General features: G+C 44.8%; 2 protein-coding genes across 7 annotated transcripts in view; both read right to left on the bottom strand.

Moving 5' to 3' along the window:
* The window catches only part of LOC141152761 (uncharacterized), a 486446-nt gene that overhangs the window by 17069 nt on the left and 447637 nt on the right, over positions 1–21740 (bottom strand). The window lies entirely within an intron of this gene.
* Positions 8364–9957, bottom strand: LOC141152762 (uncharacterized). Its single transcript, XM_073637452.1, has one exon. The coding sequence runs from the start codon at positions 9506–9508 to the stop codon at positions 8429–8431; it is 1080 nt and encodes a 359-aa protein (XP_073493553.1). The 5' UTR covers positions 9509–9957; the 3' UTR covers positions 8364–8428.

Genomic DNA, 21740 nt, shown 5'->3' with positions numbered 1-21740 from the left:
GGAGCATGCCCAGGCGTTGTAGGGAGGTCATACAGGCACGTGGAGGCCACACACAATGCTCAGCCTCATCAGGAGCATGTCCAGGCGTTGTAGGGAGGTCATACAGGCACGTGGAGGCCACACACAATACTCAGCCTCATCAGGAGCATGCCCAGGCGTTGTAGGGAGGTCATACAGGCACGTGGAGGCCACACACAATGCTCAGCCTCATCAGGAGCATGTCCAGGCGTTGTAGGGAGGTCATACAGGCACGTGGAGGCCACACACAATACTGAGCCTCATCAGGAGCATGCCCAGGCGTTGTAGGGAGGTCATACAGGCACGTGGAGGCCACACACAATACTCAGCCTCATCAGGAGCATGCCCAGGCATTGTAGGGAGGTCATACAGGCACGTGGAGGCCACACACAATACTCAGCCTCATCAGGAGCATGTCCAGGCGTTGTAGGGAGGTCATACAGGCACGTGGAGGCCACACACAATACTCAGCCTCATCAGGAGCATGCCCAGGCGTTGTAGGGAGGTCATACAGGCACGTGGAGGCCACACACAATACTGAGCCTCATCAGGAGCATGCCCAGGCGTTGTAGGGAAGTCATACAGGCACGTGGAGGCCACACACAATACTCAGCCTCATCAGGAGCATGCCCAGGCGTTGTAGGGAGGTCATACAGGCACGTGGAGGCCACACACAATACTCAGCCTCATCAGGAGCATGTCCAGGCATTGTAGGGAGGTCATACAGGCACGTGGAGGCCACACACAATACTCAGCCTCATCAGGAGCATGCCCAGGCGTTGTAGGGAGGTCATACAGGCACGTGGAGGCCATACACAATACTGAGCCTCATCAGGAGCATGCACAGGCGTTGTAGGGAGGTCATACAGGCACGTGGAGGCCACACACAATACTGAACCTCATTTTGACTTGTTTTAAGGACATTACATCAAAGTTGGATCAGCCTGTAGTGTGTTTTTCCACTTTAATTATGGGGGTGACTCCAAATCCAGGCCTCCATTGGTTAATAAATTTGTTTTCCATTGATGATTTTTGTGTGATTTTGTTGTCAGCACATTCAGCTTTCTACAGAACAAAAGTATTCAATGAGAATATTTCATTCATTCAGATCTAGGATGTGTTATTTGAGTGTTCCTTTTATTTTTTTGAGCAGTGTATATTGGCCACATTCCTGAGAAATCTTAGCACATTCTTCATAGGCTTTAAGTTCACTAATATTCTTGGGTTTGCGTGCTGCAACTGACTTCCTCAAATGCCACAAATAGTTTTTTTATTGGGTTCAAGTCAAGCAACTGTGATAGCCACTCCAGAAACTTCCAGGCCTTCGGTGAATTTTGAGGTATGCTTGGGATCACTGATCTTTTGAAAGGTCCAATGAGAAAGAAGTTGCAGCTTCAACATAGAAGACATTTTTTCTCCTGTGATTTTCTGATACTTCATTGAATCCATATTGTGTGCCACATGCCTTACATTTAAAGATTCAGAGGAAGTAAATCAGCCTTAGAGCATCTCCTGCTACAGCCATGCTTCACTGCAGGCATCAGAGTGGTGGTCATGGGGGATTCCCTGTTAAGAGGAACAGAGGCTGCTATCTGCAGACCAGACATAACCTCAAGAGAAATGTGCTGTCTACCAGGAGCAAAAATTAAAGATGTGTCTGACAGGATATCAAGACTCTTCAGACCTACAGATCACTACCCATTCCTGCTAATACATGTGGGGACAAATGACACCGCAAGAAAGGACCTGGAAACCATCTGCAGAGACTTTGAAGACTAAGGCAAAAAAGTGAAAGAATTGGGAGCGCAGGTGGTCTTCTCATCTATCCTGCCAGTGGATGGCCCATGGAACAATGAGGTGGAATAAGATTCTACAGGTGAACAACTGGCTACATCGATGGTGCCATCAACAAGGATTTGGATTTCTGGATCACGGAATGAATTACCTATACGATGGACTACTTGCTAGAGATGGGGTGCACCTTACGAAGACTGGAAAACATGTATTTGGAAGTCGCCTTGCTACACTCATCAGAAGAGCTTTAAACTAGAACAATGTGGGAAGGGAAGCAAAAGGCCAGAAAAAGCCATACAGCTGACAAATACTATTGAGATCTCTGCTACTGGAAGTGGAAAAGAAGAACAAAGACAAAACAATTTAAATAATAAAACTATGGGAGGAAGAGAAACCAATCACAAACTAAAATGTTTTTATACAAATGCACAAAGCATGGGCAACAAACAAGGAGAATTGGAACTACTAATGCAGGAAAAGGAATATGATGTCATTGGAATCACTGAAACTTGGTGGGACGATACACATGATTGGAATACGAGGCTAAAAGGATACAACTTATTTGCAAGAAACAGACTTGATAAACGAGGAGGAGGTGTCGCATTGTATGTTAGAAAAGCGTATATCTGCACAGAGATTTGAAGCTTCAGAGACTGGGAGTTCTGTGGAAACTGTTTGGGTAAGAATACAAGGAGAGAACAACGGAAAGGACACCATTGTAGGCATTTACTACAGGCCACCTGGGCAAGCTGAAGATATGGATGAACTCTTTATGTATCAAATGACCAAGTTCTCCAAAAAATATGACGTAGTGGTCATGGGAGATTTCAACTATCCAGACATTTGTTGGGAATCTCTCTCAAGTAAAACTAACAGGTCAAGCAAATTCTTATCCTCTCTTGCTGACAACTTTATCTTCCAAAAGGTAGGGGAGAAAACAAGGGGATCTGCTACTTTGGATCTAATCCTTATAAACAGGGAGGAAATGGTTGAGGAGGTAAAGGTGGCTGGGACCCTAGGAGGCAGCGATCATGCTATTATAGAATTTTGGATAACTAGAGGAGGAAGACATGTGAAGACTCAAACTTCAAGGTTAGATTTTAGAAAGGCAGATTTTAAGAGACTCAGAAAGAGAATAAGAGGGATCCAATGGCTGGATGTCCTTAAGGACAAAAATGTCCAGGAGGGATGGGAAATTTTTAAAAATGAGATTCTCAAAGCACAATCGTTAACAATCCCGAAAAGTAGGAAGAATGGGAAGCATTTAAGGAAACCAGGATGGATGAACACAGAACTTAAACACATGCTAAAAAGAAAGAAAGAAATGTTTATTAAATGGAAAGAGGGAGGCATATCTAAAGAAGATTATAATGCAGTCTGCAGATCCTGCAGGGCACGTATCAGGTTAGCTAAAGCTGACAATGAATTAAGGCTTGCAAGAGATATCAAAAGCAATAAAAAAGGATTTTGGGGGTATGTCAAAAGTAAAAGAAAAGTCAAAGATGCTATAGGATTTTTACAGGATGAAAATGGAGAAATGGTAAGAGAGGATGTTGAGAAGGCCGAACTTTTTAATTTCTATTTTGCATCTGTTTTCTCTCAGAAAGAAAATGTAACATCAACTGATCTTCACTGTCCTTTTAAAGGAATAGAAGAATCCAGGTTATCTGTAAACAGAAAGATTGTGAGGGAATAGTTAGCTAACATAAATGAGTTCAAGTCTCCAGGTCCAGATGAATTACACCCCAGAGTACTGAAGGAGATCGTAGAAGAAATTTTAGAACCACTCTCCATAATCTTTGAAAATTCTTGGAGAACAGGAGAAGTCCCAGAAGACTGGAGAAGAGCAAATGTTGTTCCTATCTTCAAAAAGGGGAAGAAGGTGGACCCAGGGAACTATAGGCCGGTGAGTCTGACTTCTATACCAGGAAAGATCTTTGAACAAATTATTAAACAACATGTATGTAAGTACATGGATAAGAATGAAGTGATTAACCAGAGTCAGCATGGGTTTGTAACTAACAAGTCACGTCAGACTAACTTAATTTCCTTCTATGACAGAATCACTGACTGGGTGGATCAGGGAAATGCTGTAGATATAGTATATCTTAACTTCAGCAAAGCATTTGACAAAGTATCTCACACCATCCTTATTGAAAAAATGACCAAGTATGCAATGGACCAGGCAATTGTTAGGTGGATTCATAACTGGCTTAGTGATCGGACTCAAAGGGTGGTTGCAAATGGCTTCACATCCAGCTGGATGAATGTCTCAAGTGGGGTACCACAGGGCTCCGTCCTGGGACCTGTATTGTTCAACATCTTTATCAATGATTTAGATGAAGGAATTGAGGGTAAACTGATTAAATTTGCTGATGACACAAAGCTAGGACGGATAGCTAACACTAGAGAAGAGAGAGAGAGGATTCAAAAAGACCTAAATAAACTGGAGCAGCGGGCAGCAACCAACAGAATGGTTTTTAACAGGGAAAAATGCAAAGTACTACATCTGGGCAATAAAAATGAAAAAAGCATATACAGAATGGGAGGAATAGAGCTAAGCAACAGTACATGTGAAAAAGACTTAGGTATACTAATAGATCATAGACTGAACATGAGTCAACAGTGTGATGCAGCAGCAAAAAAGGCAAATACAATTCTGGGATGTATTAACAGAAGCATACAGTCTAGATCACGTGAAGTCATTATCGCACTTTACTCCTCTTTGGTCAGACCTCATCTGCAATACTGTGTACAGTTTTGGGCACCACATTTTAAAAAAGACATAGACAAACTGGAGCAAGTTCAGAGAAGAGCGACCAGAATGGTGACTGGTCTGCAAACCATGTCCTATGAGGAACGGTTGCAGGATTTGGGAATGTTTAGCTTGCAAAAAAGAAGACTGAGAGGAGAGTTAATAGCTGTCTACAAATATGTCAAGGGCTGTCACATTGTAGAAGGATCATCTTTATTCTCATTTGCACAAGGAAAGACTAGAAGCAATGGGATGAAACTAAATGGGAGGAGACACAGATTAGATATTAGAAAAAACTTTTTGACAGTTAGGGTGATTAATAAGTGGAACAGGAGGCCACGAGAGGTGGTGAGTTCCCCTTCAATGGACGTCTTCAAACAGAGGCTGGACAGACATCTGTCTGAGATGATCTAGTGAATCCTGCTTTGAGCAGGGGGTTGGACCAGATGACCCAGGAGGTCCCTTCCAACTCTACTATTCTATGATTCTATGATCAGAGCCACCACTATGCTTCAATGTATGCATGACTGAGCCACCAACATGCCTAAGTGTAGGCACTATCGAGCCAACTCAATGATTCAATGTAGGCATCATCGACCTGGAAATATGCTTTAGTCATCATCTAGCAACCGCCATGCTTCACTGCAGGAATAATCGAGCCATCATGATTCACAGTAGGCATCGTCAAGCTAACACCATGTTTTATTATAGGCATCACAGAGTCACAGGTATGCCTCAGTATAGACACAATTGAGCCAATTCATTCAATGCTTCTATGTAAGCATAGAGCCTGTACCATGCTTCACAGTAGGTAGGGTGTTCTTTTCAGTGTATGCTTTATTCCTTCCACTCCAAACAAACTCCTGATCCAACGGCCCAGATGTTTCAGTTTTGTTTCATTGCTCCACAGACCAGAATCATAAAACTTATGTGGTTTACTTACATGTCTTTAAAGGGAAAGTGTCACCCCCCTGGGCGATATCAGACCTCTACTATGGGCCATACAGGTAAGTATAGATTTACTATTCTATACCCTGTATGGCCACAGTAGAGGTCTGATATCACCCAGGGGGGGTGACACATTCCCTTTAAGTATATTGAGCCGACTTCTTTATTATTTTTTTGGGCCATTAGAAGTGTATGTCTTGAAGACCAGGAATGGAGAACTTCAGAGCTTAGTATACGACTACTACGCAAACTGAAACCTCAGTGCCTGCTACCACCAAATCTCGCTGCAAGTCTATTGCAGTCACTGAAGAGTTTTTGACTACCTGACGTCTCAGGAATGTGGTGACAACCGATGACAGCTTCCTGTTTCCGCCACTTGTAGGTATAAACTTTGAACTTGTGAACGATGCTTCTAAATGTATCTCTAGTAACATCAATATCTATCTTTTTGTATCATCTTTCGGGTTACTGCAAAGCACTAATCTCTTCTCAACTTTTTGGACCACTCCCTTGAGAGCCCAAGAATATTAGCAAACTGGAGGTCAGTACTCATAAGGATTGGACTAATATTGTTAAGGACCACTGAAAGATGTTGGTGCCTGGCTATAAATCATATTTGCAGCAGGTCATAACAGCCAGAGGTGTTCTACTAAGTATTAAAGACACTTCTCAAGAAGGAGGTGAACATTTCTGAAACTGCAATAGCCAGTAAAAGTACAGGTGCTTACAGGTGGCTACTGAAACAGACTACGGGACCTTTCTAAACGCATCCGAAGCCTTTGCAGGTGTTTTCTGTTTATTATTCTAATTTATTGAGATAATAACTTGTGTTTTCATTGGCTGTAAGCCATAATCATCAACATTAACAGAAATAAACACTTGAAATAGATCCCTCTGTGTGTAATGACTCTATATAATAGATCCCTCTGTGTGTAATGACTCTATATAATACATCCCTCTGTGTGTAATGACTCTATATAATAGATCCCTCTGTGTGTAATGACTCTATATAATACATCCCTCTGTGTGTAATGACTCTATATAATAGATCCCTCTGTGTGCAATGACTCTATATAATAGATCCCTCTGTGTGCAATGACTCTATATAATAGATCCCTCTGTGTGTAATGGCTCTATATAATAGATCCCTCTGTGTGTAATGACTCTATATAATAGATCCCTCTGTGTGTAATGACTCTATATAATAGATCCCTCTGTGTGTAATGACTCTATATAATAGATCCCTCTGTGTGTAATGACTCTATATAATACATCCCTCTGTGTGTAATGAGTCTATATAATAGATCCCTCTGTGTGCAATGACTCTATATAATAGATCCCTCTGTGTGTAATGGCTCTATATAATAGATCGCTCTGTGTGTAATGACTCTATATAATAGATCCCTCTGTGTGTAATGGCTCTATATAATAGAACCCTCTGTGTGCAATGACTCTATATAATAGATCCCTCTGTGTGTAATGGCTCTATATAATAGATCCCTCTGTGTGTAATGACTCTATATAATAGATCGCTCTGCGTGTAATGACTCTATATAATAGATCGCTCTGTGTGTAATGACTGTATATAATAGATCCCTCTGTGTGTAATGACTCTATATAATACATGAGTTTCACTTTTTGTATTGAAGAACTGAAATAAATTAACTTTTTGATGATATTGTAATTTTGTGAGAAGCACCTGTAGCATTTTTTTTTTATTGAATTTGGAGAATTTACTTGCTACATTAGTTGTGTTGAGCTTTTTTATATTTTTCTTGTTTGGGTGATTTATTGTAAATGGCAGAAAGTTAGCAAATTTTGCTAATAAACCTAATTTGCAATGTGTGGCGGGGTGAGGGGGAATAATTTTGATCGCAACTGTACATTTTTGATAAGGCTTTATAAAGACAGATGTTCATCAAGTTCTACAGCAGACATTGCAGCTTCACTACAGCCCTTTCAGGGCCTTTCACAAAGTGATGTAACAGTGATATAACTTTATTAATAAAGATGATAGCAAATTCCTGTTTATGTGATAGATTGAATAGCTCCTCCATCAAGATCGTCAATATTAACAACCCTCTACACAGATATGGCAGGGAAGGATAAAAAGCAGAGGACATTGATAGTAACCCTCTTGTAAGTCGTAAATTTTCTGCTTGCAACATTTAGTGTAATTACTGCTTATCTTGGCTCAGGCAGTGCGGTAAACGTGTCATGCTGTTATACAAGAAATAATAATAACAGTTTCACTGTAGGCTGTTGAATGGGATGCATATAACAGTAGGGAGATTTTTCGAACCTCTAGTTTTAACATCTATTTGCCAATAATAAAGCTTTTGTATTTCCAAAATGTTATTCCTCAGCAAATTCGTATCAAAATTAGAGTTGAGCGAGTATGTTCTGTTCCGAGTATGCTCGAGCCGAGCTCCGAGTATTTACAGCTGCTCGGTGATAAGGTTGAATCGCTCCCGTGTGCATGATTTGCAACTGTTTGACAGCTTTATTACATGTGAGGAATGTCTATTTCTTACACATTCCTCACAAGTAATAAAGCTGTCAAACAGTTGTAAATCATGCACACGGGAGCGATTCAACCATATCACCGAGCAGCTGTAAATACTCGGAGCTCGGCCCGAGCATACTCGGAACAGAACATACTCGCTCAACCCTAATCAAAATCCTAATGACAAGCTTTGATTTTACAGTGGAACATTATAACCAATTACAATTAAAAGGGTCCAATCCTACCCAATAGGCACCCACTGTGCTGTACTAGGGTTCATAAAGAAGTAACTGGAAAATTGAAGACTTGGTATATAACATTTATTTTCAGAGATAAATACATTTTGACTAAAAAGCAAATGGGGCAAGAAATTACAGACGAACAGGTGCTCAGACCTGACATGGACATCATTCATCTACACGACATTTCTGCTGATGTTTAAGAATATGTGTTCTTTGGGAAAATCTCTTTTTGCATTTATCACAGCTGAATGGCTTCTCCCCGGTGTGTTTCCGTATATGTAACACGAGGTGGGTGCTGTGCTTAAAGGCCGCTGCACATTCTTCACATTTATAGGGTCTTTCCCCAGTATGGGTCCTTTGATGGGTGATAAGGTGGGAACTAGTTGAAAAACCCTTTCCACATTCAATACAACCATAAGGTTTTATGCCTGTGTGGGTTCTTTTATGTGTAGTGAGGTGGGAACTTTGTGTAAAACTTTTACCACATTTGTCACAAATATACGGTTTCTCCCCAGTGTGGGTTCTCTGGTGAAGAATTAGGTAATTACTAATACTAAAGGTTTTATCACATTCAGAACATTTATATGGCTTGTATCCAGAATGGAGTCTCTGATGCTTCTGTAGAGCGGAAAAATCGCTGAAGCATTTTTCACAGTCGGGACAAGCAAATGGTTTCTTCACCGCGTGGATTCTTTCATGTCTCCTCAGAAAACACCGGTGTGTGAAACACTTATCACATTTCATACAGATGAAGTGAGACATGCCAGTATGCAATTTCTGATGTTTAGCCAGGCTCGATTTCTGCTTATACGTTTTGCCACATTCACTACAAGGGTACAGTCCGCCAATCATTGGCTTTAGTTCATCACTGCTCAACTTGACTCGTAAACCTTTCTTCCTCTTAAGTTCTCTTATTTCATCATCGAAAAATGCTGAGTATTCTATCCTAACTCTGTCTCGAAAGTTGTACCGGCGTTTTGTGGTGACACTGTCCTCTTCCATGTCATCCAGTAAATGTATACCTTCTACTGTCAATCCATCAGGGGTAAACAACGATGTATTCAGCTCAGCCATTCGATTGTTGGAGGCATCTATAAAAGGTATACACTGTAAGAGCCTGGTCAACCCAACCGTAAACCAGCCAAAATATAGAAATTTCAGGATATTAGGGACAACTATAATAAAGTCATATTTCGATGAATCAAAACCACCAAAAAAAATACCATGCAAGTCAATAGACACCATGAATCCTCTACAGTGGAGAGTTCAGAGTACGTTAGTTGGAGAAGCTACCCATCATCTCACTACGTGTGTCTAAGGACAGATCGTTCCCGTTCACAAGAAATTTGGCCCATTTTGCCATTTTCAGTAAGGCTGGCTAACCATTTGATGTTTTTCAGGCCTTTCTATTATCATGGTAGATAAAGTCGTGGAAGAGAAGGGTTGGAAAGAATAAATGTAAACATCCGATAGCAGAGGCTCTTCCCTCTCCCTTTTTAAAGCAGGGAGCTGAGAACTTGTGTGTGAAGAATTTCGGACAGACCAATCTGACGGATGCTTGTTTGGCTGACAACCCTCTCATCTGTCTGGCCACCTCTTTGCAAAGTGAGGTCTTCACTAAGTGCTATCCCGTGGACCAAGAGGCTTGCACTTTGAACCCCATAGATGCCATCCCCAGAAAAGGCTGCTGGCAGCCAAATAGTGTTACATGTCATTTGAATGAATAGCGAACCATAAATGGGTCCCTCCAAAGCAAGGGTTGCTCTTGGCTCAGTTGCGTCTACTCTGGCTCCTGTTATCAGATGATCATTGTAAGGAAAATATTAATATCAGGAAGATGTTCTTCCATATCTGCCTGACATAGATGTTCACCCCCTTCCCTTATTCCCCTTCTGCTCAGCACAAAAGCCCCAATTAGCACACGCCTGAGAGATAGCTAATGCAAACAGGGCCAGCCAAGGTGTGTTATAACTTCGTTAGGAAGCAAGCATCTTGTCTCTGAAAGACGCAGGAGGTAATTGAAACGCAGGCTTGCACTAATTTGCGTGTAACTGTTGAAGCTGCTTCCCAAGCCTCAAAGGAAAATTTCTAGATGCATTGACTCCGATATGAAATATGAAATCTTGTGAGTTCCATAGGTCCGACAGTAACGGGACCCATATGTGTAGTGACCAAATCAGCCCAGGAATGTATAGGTAGTTTTCCAGGGCTGTAACCGAAATCAGGGAACTGTAGCGCAAAAACACCAGAATAGCAGACTGCAGATATGGGATGTGTGATATCTAAATAAAGATAAAATCATAAGGGAAAAAATGGCGTCGCTTGCAAGCTTCTGCGATCAACGAGCGATGAGTTATCGCAGAAGTCAGCGTTTTTAATAAAAATGTACAGGCTGGAGACCGGCCCACATGATGTCACCACAAGGGGCGTGTGGCCAGATCTCCCCTTAGGTATAAGAGAATCTATGGAGAAGACAGGAGCACTCATTGACAGGGGGGAATAAGAATTATAAGCAACGGGTCCTGTTCAATAACAGCATATTACAACGGGGGAGCCCATCCTTCACCTATATTGAGTCGTCACAGTGAACTTTATAGTGTAAGTTTCACCTTTTTATCCTGTTTTATTTTATGTAACTGCCTATGTATTTTAATGTCTATCTTGTAACATCCTTGTATATATTTTTCCTAAACACTGCCTCCCTTTTGGATTAAATATAAAATTTAATAGTTCTGTTTCTTTTGTTCTGTAATCGTTCCCTTCCCCGAAGCCATATACGCTACCAAAACGCAGGAGTCCGGCCAGGCCTGTATTATATTTTAAACTCGGCCAGTGGTGGCAGAGAGTATTAATAATTGGGCTATCGTGAAGCTGACAGTGACTGTACGGAGGGCGTTAAACACGGATTCCAGGCTGTGGAACCCAGGGTGTTGCGCCATATGCTCACTGGTCGCTTACTGATACCTACGCAGAGAGTAGTCTGGATCGCGTGCTCGCGACTCCGGACGAAATACGGACAGCGTGACGGCACGGTGAGATATTGTGTGATCTCCCCGGTGTAGTCCTGTGTGTGTTGGGAAGACCCTGACAATCATCTTATTTCAAAATGTCTGGGAGTCGAGACCATCAGCAGGTCCCAGAGGTGAGACCCACATCTATGATGTGGATATGACATGAAAGTACCAAGATAGGGATAACTCTTTAAGGGTGAATGAATATTTCTTCAATAGGTGGAGTCTCATCTTGTGGAATTTGGGCTGTGCTGAAGAGGACTGTCGAGTTCTTCTAAGTGGGGAGATCCCGTGTAAAAAAATCTTATCTCTTGGGCAGAGAGAAGAGTGTCTCTGTATTACACAGACAACTAATTGAGGGGTTTTCCTCCTCATAATTGCAAGTATTTTTACATTTGGATGTTATTGAAAATTTTCCACAATTTCCTTATTTTAATCATCTATGTTACACTTTCTGTTGCTAGCTGTATGAAGGGTTAACTGAGTATCTGTCAGTGAGCTCATTTTAATCATGGCTGAGTCATTAAAAATGTTCAAGGATAGCCAGGTTCCTCTTTTGAAAATATAATATTACAGGTTATGGGAACTAGATTTTGTGATGCGACATTGATCCAGGGAACACGTCTGATTGCCTCATGTGTAGTCTGGAAGCAATTATTCCCTTAATACAGTGGGGAAACACCAAGGTTACTTACCGGTAGCCGGTTTTTCCTGAGCCCATGACAGCACACCTTGAGAGAGAGGATCCGCCCCACCAAGGACAGGAAACCGTCTGAAATAAAAGGGCGGTACCTCTCCCTCGCTTCAGTTGTTTACAGAGCATTGAGAGGACCTCCCTAAACAGGTTAGGCACATAACCAACACCACAATATACATATACACACCACCCCAAACAGTGCACACCAGGGTGTGAGAAACATAGAAAAAATAAGGGGGGGGGAACTACGGGTGCTGTCATGGGCTCAGGAAAAACCGGCTACCGGTAAGTAACCTTGGTGTTTTCCCCTCCCCCATGACAGCACACCTTGAGAGAATTTTGGAGAATTTATGAGCACCCTAGGGAGGGACCACCGCCTGAAGTACCCTTCTCCCAAAGGTGAGATCAGAAGAGGATAGATCCAACCGATAGTGCTTAAAGAAGGTGGATGGTGTAGACCAAGTAGCAGCCCTACATATCTGCTCGATCGAGACGTCTGCTCTCTCTGCCCAGGAGGTTGCAACGGCTCTGGTGGAATGAGCCCTCACATTGTCCGGGGCTGGAACCCCTGTGGACGTATAGGCTAAGCAAATGGCCTCCCTGAGCCACCTAGAGATGGTACCCTTGGACACCCCGTGACCTTTCCTACACCCTTGAAAGGCCAGGAACAGAGAACCGTCTTTCCTCCACAGACTAGTCATGTGAATGTACTGTAGCAGGGACCTCCTAACATCTAGGCTATGGAACCTGACTTCCCCTGGGTTCTTGGGATTGCTGCAGAACGAGGGTAGCACAATCTCCTGACTACGGTGAAATCTAGATACCACCTTGGGAAGGTATGCTGGATCTGGCCGCAAGGTGACCCTATCCTCAAAGATTTGTGTGTAAGGAGGATTAACCGAAAGGGCCTGCAGATCCCCCACCCTACGGGCTGACGTTAAGGCCACTAGGAGGATGGTCTTAAGGGTGAGAATTTTTGGAGAAACCTTGTGTAGAGGTTCAAATGGTTCACTAGTAAGAGCGTTCAAGACTAAGTTCAGGTCCCAAGGATCTAACCGGTCCTGCTCTGGCACAGGACTTGATAAACCTCGAGATCCACCTATTCCCAGCCAGATTACAATTGTAGAGTGCTCCCAAAGCTGAAACTTGAACCTTAAGGGTCCCTGTAGCTAGACCCAGGTCCCGCCCCTTTTGCAGAAATTCCAGGATCCCTCTGATCGGAGGTTTGCTCGATAGCGGGATATCTATAAACTCTAGGAATTTACCCCAAACCCTGCTATAAATCTTAGTTGTAATTAGTTTCTACTTTATTGGGGAGCAGAAAACCAAGCCTGGTGAAAACCCCTTGCTACTCAATAGCGACCTCTCAAATTCCATGCCGAAAGATGGAACCCCCTGGCCTGGGCATGGAATACTGGTCCCTGCATGAGAAGGTCCGGCCTCTCTGGTAGAATCCAGGGATCTGACACCGACATTAGCCGAAGCAGAGAGAACCAAGGCCTCTTGGGCCAAAAAGGGGCTATCAAAATCACCCTGGCGCCTTCCTCCCGGATCTTCCTCACCACTACTGGAATCATCACTAATGGCGGAAAGGCATAGGCCTTCCTGAACCCCCAAGGAATCTGGAGGGCATCTACGGCATGGGGATTTTCTGCCGGATTTAGGGAGCAAAATCTCTGCACCTTTCTGTTTGCCCTTGTGGCGAACAGGTCTATGTCTGGCTGCCCCCATAACTGGACAATCTGATGGAAGACCTCCGGGTTCAACCCCCACTCCCCCTGTCTTAGGGTATGGCGGCTTAGAAAATCTGCTTTCACGTTTTCTATCCCCTTTATGTGAAGGGCGCTGAGGGATAGGAGGTTTCGCTCTGCTAGACCAAGGATCCTGTCTGCCACCACCATCAGAGGGCGTGACCTTGTCCCTCCTTGGTGATTCACATAGGCTACTGCTGTCCGGTTGTCGGACCTGACCTGGACATGGTGATTTTGGATGTGAGGGAGGAAGCCCCTGAGGGATCTTTCTACGGCCCAAAGCTCCTTTAAGTTTGAGGATGCTCCCCCCTCGTGGTAAGCCCAGTGACCCTGTATTGCGAGTTCTGCCAGATGACCCCCCCCATCCGGAACTGCTTGCGTCAGTCGTAATTACCCGATCTACTGGTCTGGACCATTGAACGCCTGCGGTTAGATTTCCCCTGACTGTCCACCACAAAAGGGAATCTACTACTTGTGGGGAGAGAGAGAGCCTTCCTTCTAAATGCCCATTGCAGGACCTCTGTGCTGACAGGACCTCCCACTGAAGCCGCCTCATATGCCCCTGGGCCCACATTACTGCTGGGAGACAGGCTGTCATAGAACCCAGGAGGGACATTGCCTCTCTCAGAGACATCTCTGGAGCTTGAATGGCCTTCGAGACTAATGCAATCAACCTGCAGATTTTGTCCTCTGGGAGGAAGCAGGTTTGGCGACGAGAGTCTAGGATTAGACCCAGAAAGGTCTGAGTCCTGGAGGGGGTTAGTCTTGATTTTTGGAAATTTACTAACCACCCCAGCTGATGCAACACTTCCGTGACCACTAGGAGCTGACTGGAGCAGTGGGCTTCTGTTTTCCCTATTATCAAGAAGTCGTCTAAATATGGCACGATCACTACATTCTTGATCCGTAGGAAGGCTGTCACTTCTGCTATTAGTTTCGTAAATATTCTCGGGGCAATGGAGAGGCCAAAGGGTAGGGCAGCAAACTGAAAATGCCTCAGCTTCCCCTGAATAAACAGGGCTACTCTCAGATACTTCTGATACTCCGGATGGATTGGGACGTGATAATATGCGTCCTTCAAGTCTATTACAGCCATAAAGCAGTTGCGATGTAAGAGCTTCACTGCCGAGCTTACTGACTCCATCTTGAAAGTCTGGTTTTCTACTCCTTGGTTCAGACTCCTGAGGTTGATGATGGTCCTTAAGGACCCGTTTGTTTTTTTTATCATGAATAGTGGGGAATAGAACCCCCTCCCTCTCTGTGTTGCTGGTACTTCGAGAAGGACCTGCTTTCCTACTAACTCTAACACTTCTGTTTCCAGGGCTAATTGTTCTTCCTGGACCTTTCGTAGGGGGGTAACCACAAAGGTCCGCCAGGGGGTCTGGCTGAACCGGATCTTCAGGCCCCCACTGATAATTTTCAGAATCCAGGGGTTTGCTGTTATCGCATCCCAAGCTGGAAGAAAGTGGGAAAGCCTTCCACCCACTTCCAGCCTGGCGTCATTGGGAGGATCTCTTCGAACTCGAGGATGGTCCTCCAAACATGTAGCCCGATTCTTTTTTGGACTTGGCTTCCCATTTCTTTTTGTCTCCCGTAGGACGACCCCGGTTAAATTTTCTCCTCCGAAAACTAAATCTTCTTGGTTCCCCCGAAAATCCCGGGAACCCTTTGGTTTTATTGCCTGCTTTTTCCAACAGGTCTTCTAACTTTTGGCCAAACAGGAGTCTACCATCACATGGGAGGGAGCACAGTTTCTGTTTCGAAGGTAGGTCGCCTGGGCAACCTTTGAGCCACAAGGCCCGCCTGGCTGCGTTGGATAGTCCCGCTGCCCTAGCTGACAGTCTGACCAAGTCAGCTGAAGAGTCGGCCAGGAAGGCCGATGCTGTTTGTATTAGAGGTAGCTCTGCAAGTATTGCCTGTCTGGAGACCTTTTTATCTTTAAGCTGGTCTTCCAGCTGTTGGAGCCACACCATCAAGGACCTCGCCACACAGGTGCTAGCCACCGCTGGTTTTAGGCCACCTGCCGCCGCCTCCCACGTGTGGCGCAGGAAGGAGTCAGCTCTTTTATCCAGGGCATCTTTTAGGACGCCAGAGTCCTCCAAGGGCAGGGAAGATCTTTTCGATGACCTTGCCACAGTTCCGTCCACCTTGGGGATCTTATCCCAAGGTTCCGCATCCTTCTCTTCGAAGGGGTACCTTCTTTTGGAGAAGGAGGGTAAAGCCCCTGATCTCTCAGGTCTCCTCCACTCCCGGTCAATGAGGCCCTGAATCTTACTGTTAACCGGAAATGAGCGTCTCTTCTCTCCCAAGCCCGCAAACATGATGTCCTCCCGGGATTTAGATGCTCTCTTCCTCCAGACCCATGGTTGATCTTACTGCCCTAACCAGTCTGTCTGTATTCTCAATGGGGAAGCAGGGTCTACCGCCCCCCGATGAGGAAGAGGACGATGAATCCCACTGCTCCTCGGACTGGGAGGAATCAGAGACGGGGGAAACCTCTCTACGGGGCCTTTTCTTCCCTCTAAGGAACCTTTTCAGGGACCCCTGAACTTCTGCATGTACTATGGACTTTAAATCTGCAGCAAAATCCCGGGAATTCTCAGCTATGGTTTTGGTCACACAGCCCTGGCAAAGTGGTTTCTGCCACTCTACTGAGAGAGAAGCTTGGCAAAGGGCACACACTATGCTTTTGCTTGGCACTACTCTTCTTAGGCTCCTAAAAAAAGGAAGCACATAAGAGACTTCCCGTTATTAACCAGTGACATTCACGAAGCTCACTCACCCTCGGAGGTCACAAACGGGTACCGGATTCGGAGGCTGTCGCGGAACCGATGATTCCATTCTGGATGGTCCCGAGGCACTCGAAGCCTTACTCCTGCGGCTGCCACTACGATTACTCGAGCGGCTGTCTGTATACGATGCATTCCTCTGCTTTTTCTGTTGCTGAGGTGGGGGGGTAAGCTGCTGCTGCTCCTGGCTATCTGGATCAGCCATGTCTCAGAAGCGCACCACGCTTCCAGGATAGCTCCCCCCCCTTAAATATAGGGCCATCCAGCCTCCTCCGGTCTGTGGGCCCTCCCCCTTCCTCAGGCCGGCGCTCCGTTGAAAAAAAAAAAAAAAAAAACGGCCTGGGACGCTCCGATGGGCGCCGCCATCTTGGATCGGCGCCGCCTCCTGATGTCACCCAGCGCGCCGCTCCCAGCGTGCCCTGCGCCGTGACGTCAGGCGCGTCACACCCGGAAGCGTTCCACACTGCAGGGGGAGGACGGCGCCGCGGTCTCCGGGAGGACAGACCCCAGGGGAAGCTGCGGACGGCGCTTCTGGGATACTGAACCCGGTGCACAGGCCAGTGCCCGCTCTTCCACACCGGGACAGCCCCAGGTAAGTCTTCTTTCTTCCAGACAGGTTCCCCATCAAGGACAGGAAACCAACTGAAGCGAGGGAGAGGTACCGCCCTTTTATTTCAGACGGTTTCCTGTCCTTGGTGGGGCGGATCCTCTCTCTCAAGGTGTGCTGTCATGGGGGAGGGGAAAAATACAGTAAGTACTTGATACACTGCCGATTTTGCAAGTTTTCCCACCTACAAAGAAGGAGTGGTATGTAATTTTTATCGTAGCTACACTTCAACTGTGAGAGGCAGAATCTAAAAATAAAAAACAGAAAATCAAGCTGTATGATATTTACAGAACTAAATTGTATTTTATGGATTGAAACAGGTATTTGATCACCTACCAACCAGCAGGAATTCTGCCTCTCATAGACCTGTTAGTTTTTCTTTAAGAAGCCCTCCTGCTCTGCACTCATTACCTGTATTAATTGCACCTGTTTGAACTTGTTACCTGTATAAAAGACTCCTGTCCACACAATCACACTCCAACCTCTCCACCATGGCCAAAACCAAAGAGCTGTCTAAGGACACCAGGGACAAAATTGTAGACCTGCACAAGGCTGGGATGGGCTACAGGACAATAGGCAAGCAGCTTGGTGAGAAGGCAACAACTGTTGGCACAATTATTAGAAAATGGAAGAAACACAAGATGACTGTCAATCTTCGTCGGTCTAGGGCTCCATGCAAGATCTCGCCTTGTGAGGTAAGGATGATTCTGAGAAAGGTCAAGAATCAGCCCAGAACTACACGGGAGGACCTGGTCAATGAAGAGAGCTGGGACCAGAGTATGAAACATTACCGTTAGTAATACACTACGAAGTCATGGATTAAAATCCTGCTGGGCATGCAAGAACTCCCTGCTCACGTCAGCACATGTCCAGGCCCGTTTGAATTTTGCCAATGATCATCGGGATGATTTAGAGGAGGCATGGGAGAAGGTCATATGAGACCAAAATAGAACTTTTTTGTATCAACTCCACTCGCCGTGTATGGAGAAAGACGAAGGATGAGTACAACCCCAAGAACACCGTCCCAACAGTGAAGCATGGTGGGGGGAAATATCATACTTTGGGGGTGCTTTTCTGCAAAGGGACAGGATGACTGCACCATACTTAAGGGAGGATGGATGGGGTCATGTATCAAGAGATTTTGACCAACAACCTCCTTCCCTCAGTAAGAGAACTAAAGACGGGTTGCAGCTCAGTCTTCCAACAGGACAATGACCCAAAGCACACAGAGCTACAGGAAAAGTCTGACCTCTGTAATTGCAAACAAAGGTTTCTGTACCAAAAGTTCTGTTTTTCTACTGTCTCAAATACTTATTTTATACAATAAAATACAAATTAATTATTTAAAAATCATACAATGTGATTTTCTGTTTTTTATTTTAAAATTCTGTCTCTCACAGGTGAAGTGTACGTGCGATAAAAATTACAGACCTCTCCATTCTGTGTAGGTTGGAAAACATGCAAAATCTGCAGTGTATCAAATACTTATTTTCTCCATTGTATGGGGCAACTAGCATCTGCTTCATGGGGATTTTGTCTTCCTCTCTATCAACATGTTAGGCTATTGGTTGAACCCTATGGATTTTGATCTACCGTCAACCTTAACAATGAAAGATGAGAGAATAGAACTATTGTGCTCCCCTCCATTGATTTTTTACCACAAAATCTCAGCTCATTCAGGTGGTTATACAATCAGCCAAGAGGAGCTAAAAAAAAAAGAAAAAAGGAATATAGGAGTTAAAGATTCTCTCGTCAGAACAAGCTCATTGACAGATTCTCAGTTAACTCATTCTGCAGTCAGCAATAGACTGGAAAATGAAGACCACAACCGGTGTAAAATTCTTAAAGTCCAATTGCAAAAATTACCTAAAATTGAAAATACACGCATTTCAGTAAATATAAAACCTTTAAAAAGTAGCTAAACTTTTTATATTGCATATGTATATTTAGGTACCTTTAAATATCATGTAAATTGTTGGGGGTCCAGCTCCAAAGATCCCCACTGATCACGGAAACCTAAAGACATCTGAGAAGTGAGCAGCTCTGGAGGTAAAAGCACAAGCTCTTGCCTGAGAACATAAAAAGTCACTGACTCTCTACCGAATATTGGACCAATGGACGTAGAGCAGAGTCCACGGCTCTAAGCGATGCAAACTATTTCCAGCACGGACCACCGGTTAAGTCGATCTTATTGTTGTGTTTTATTACAGATTTGCTTGCTGTTGTTTATTACAGATTAGCTTGCTGTGGTTTATTACAGATTAGCTTGCTCTGGTTTATTACAGATTTGCTTGCTGTGGTTTATTACAGATTTGCTCGCTGTGGTTTATTACAGATTTGCTCGCTGTGGTTTATTACAGATTTGCTTGCTGTGGTTTACTACAGATTTGCTTGCTGTGGTTTATTACAGATTTGCTTGCTCGTCAGTTTAAGGTGCATAAATGTCTCCTGGAAAGTCTCCAGCCTCAGGAATCGATGTTTCCATTCAGTGACAATAAGCAGAGAAAGACGTGCGGGTTGGATCTTGTGTATACATAATGCCAGACACGAATTTGGTAATCAGGTAAAGCAAGCATTCCATTACTCTCGTTATTGTCTCAGGGGTCTCAATTAAGCCATTGTTCTCCAAGTCACTAGTCCCATAATGTGGATGGAGAAAGAAGACCCAATGGAGCCGTCACCACAGAGGATCTCATATGCAGTCCCAAGTGAGGGGCTCAGGAGAATACCTTCACCAAAGCAGTTAGCTGAGGCAAAGAGGGGAAGGCGTATTTTTCCCCAGGGCCGAGTTCAATTCTGGAGGACAGCTTGGGGTGTTTTGTACACTGATGAGGGAATGGGAGGGTTGTTGCTGGCTGGAGCTGGATACACGTTTGTACTACGGTTGTGGTATCTGTCGTCTGGAGGAGGATAGGCTGTGACTATAGACTATACCAAGGGGAGATACAAAAGCTGTGGGCCAACCAAAAGTTGGGAGACAGTGGGTATCGCCTGGGAAGGGGGTAGTAAAACTACCGGTCTGGGTTGGAATCTTGTGGACTGGGGGGCATCTCATTGTGGCCATCTACCCGGAGTTCCTGTAAGACCGTAGATGGAACAAATAAAACTAATTGCATCGTTAACCGGCCTAGGTGATTAATACAACCCACAACCTCAGATCTTCAGAAGTAGTGTCAGCAGTGGGATCATCTATTTATGGACAGCTTATCCAGTAAAGTTACTGAGCGGTGACTTGGCAGAAAAGATGGCAGACTCAATCTACAAGAAGCTCAAGGAGTAGCTGAGAGCCCTTTGGTTTGAGAGCGAGCTAGAGAGGTTGCCAGAGAACAACCGGGCGACCCTAATACAACGCTTGGCCAAGTGGGACAGAAAACACCCACAGGAGGAGGTCAGCTCCGTAAAGGGACCACAGCCTAGGGCTGTCATCCAGATGGCGGAGGATCGACCGAATAAGTTGAGGCAGACGCTGGCCACGGAGATAGAGTGGGCGGCAGTGGTAAGCAAATAACTGGATGTGCATGTAGAAGTACCCCCACCCGTTCCAGCGCAGGTGACAGAGGATAAAAGGAGAAAGGGGCCCACATCTTTAAGGTCCAGGGACATACCACAGTTCAATGAAGACAACTAGAACATTGATGAACATCTCCAGTTATTTGAGAACCTCTGCCTGCTGCATGAGGTGTCAGTCGGCGACTGGCCCAGATTTTTGAGGGTTTGCTTGCCCGGAAAAGCAATAGAAACTTTTAATAACCTATCTTCCGGGTATCAGAGATGTTACTCGTAGCATATTAATAGAGAGGTATGACAACATGCCTGAAACCTACCGGAAGAAGTTTCAGGAGACTGACATGCCCAGGGCACACACGCACCGGGAGTTTGCCAATACATTACGTACAGAATGCACTCGGTGGATAGAAGGACTGGGGGCTCGGGAAGCAGAACCTTTCTTGGATATATTCATGCTGGAACAGTTTATGTCCAAGCTCCCAGGTGACTTAAAAGAATGGGTGGCGGATAGAAAACCACACGAGACACAGTGGGGCAGGGTACTAAGCAGTTGGTGGTGCCGGACAAATACAGAAGGAAGATCCTGTCCTTAGCCCATGCAGGTCCAATACGGTTACACCAGGGAGTGAGAAAGATCCAACGCAGGGTTATGAGCAGGTTCTTCTGGCCTGGGGTGACCCTTGAAATCAAAAAATTTGTAAGCTCCTGTGCCCCCTGCCAACGGGTGGAAGGCCCCCCAAGCGCAAATCCCTTTTATAACCCATGCCGTTAATAGCAGAACCTTTTAAAGGGGTTTGGGTGAACTTGATAGACCCTCTGCCCTGACCCAGTCACTCAGGGAAGAAATACATACTAATGGTTGTGGATTTTGCCACCAGATACCCTGATGCGGTAGCTCTCTGAGGAATAGTTGTAAAGAGGGTGGCCCAAGCATTAATCAAGATATTTAGCCAGGTGGGTTTCCCCAAGGAGGTTGTGTCGGATCAGGGAAAACAATTCGTGAGGAAGGCATTGCGTGCCCTGTGGAGATGGTCTTGGGTTTAACCAGTTTTCACCTCTGCATACCACCCACAGACGAACAGACTCTGCGAGCGGTTCAATGGGACCCGAAAACT

Source organism: Phyllobates terribilis, unplaced genomic scaffold (genome assembly GCF_046119375.1).
Source record: "Phyllobates terribilis strain yellow unplaced genomic scaffold, ASM4611937v1 Scaffold_6__1_contigs__length_29720123, whole genome shotgun sequence".
Taxonomy (NCBI): Eukaryota; Metazoa; Chordata; class Amphibia; order Anura; family Dendrobatidae; genus Phyllobates; species Phyllobates terribilis.
The sequence above is the reverse complement of the archived record's forward strand: the minus strand, read 5'-3'. Positions and strand labels throughout refer to the sequence as shown.

Bases quoted from the DNA above. Each gene is read 5' to 3' on its own strand.
- LOC141152762 (XM_073637452.1), bottom strand. From the start codon at position 9,508: ATGGTGTCTATTGACTTGCATGGTATTTTTTTTGGTGGTTTTGATTCA.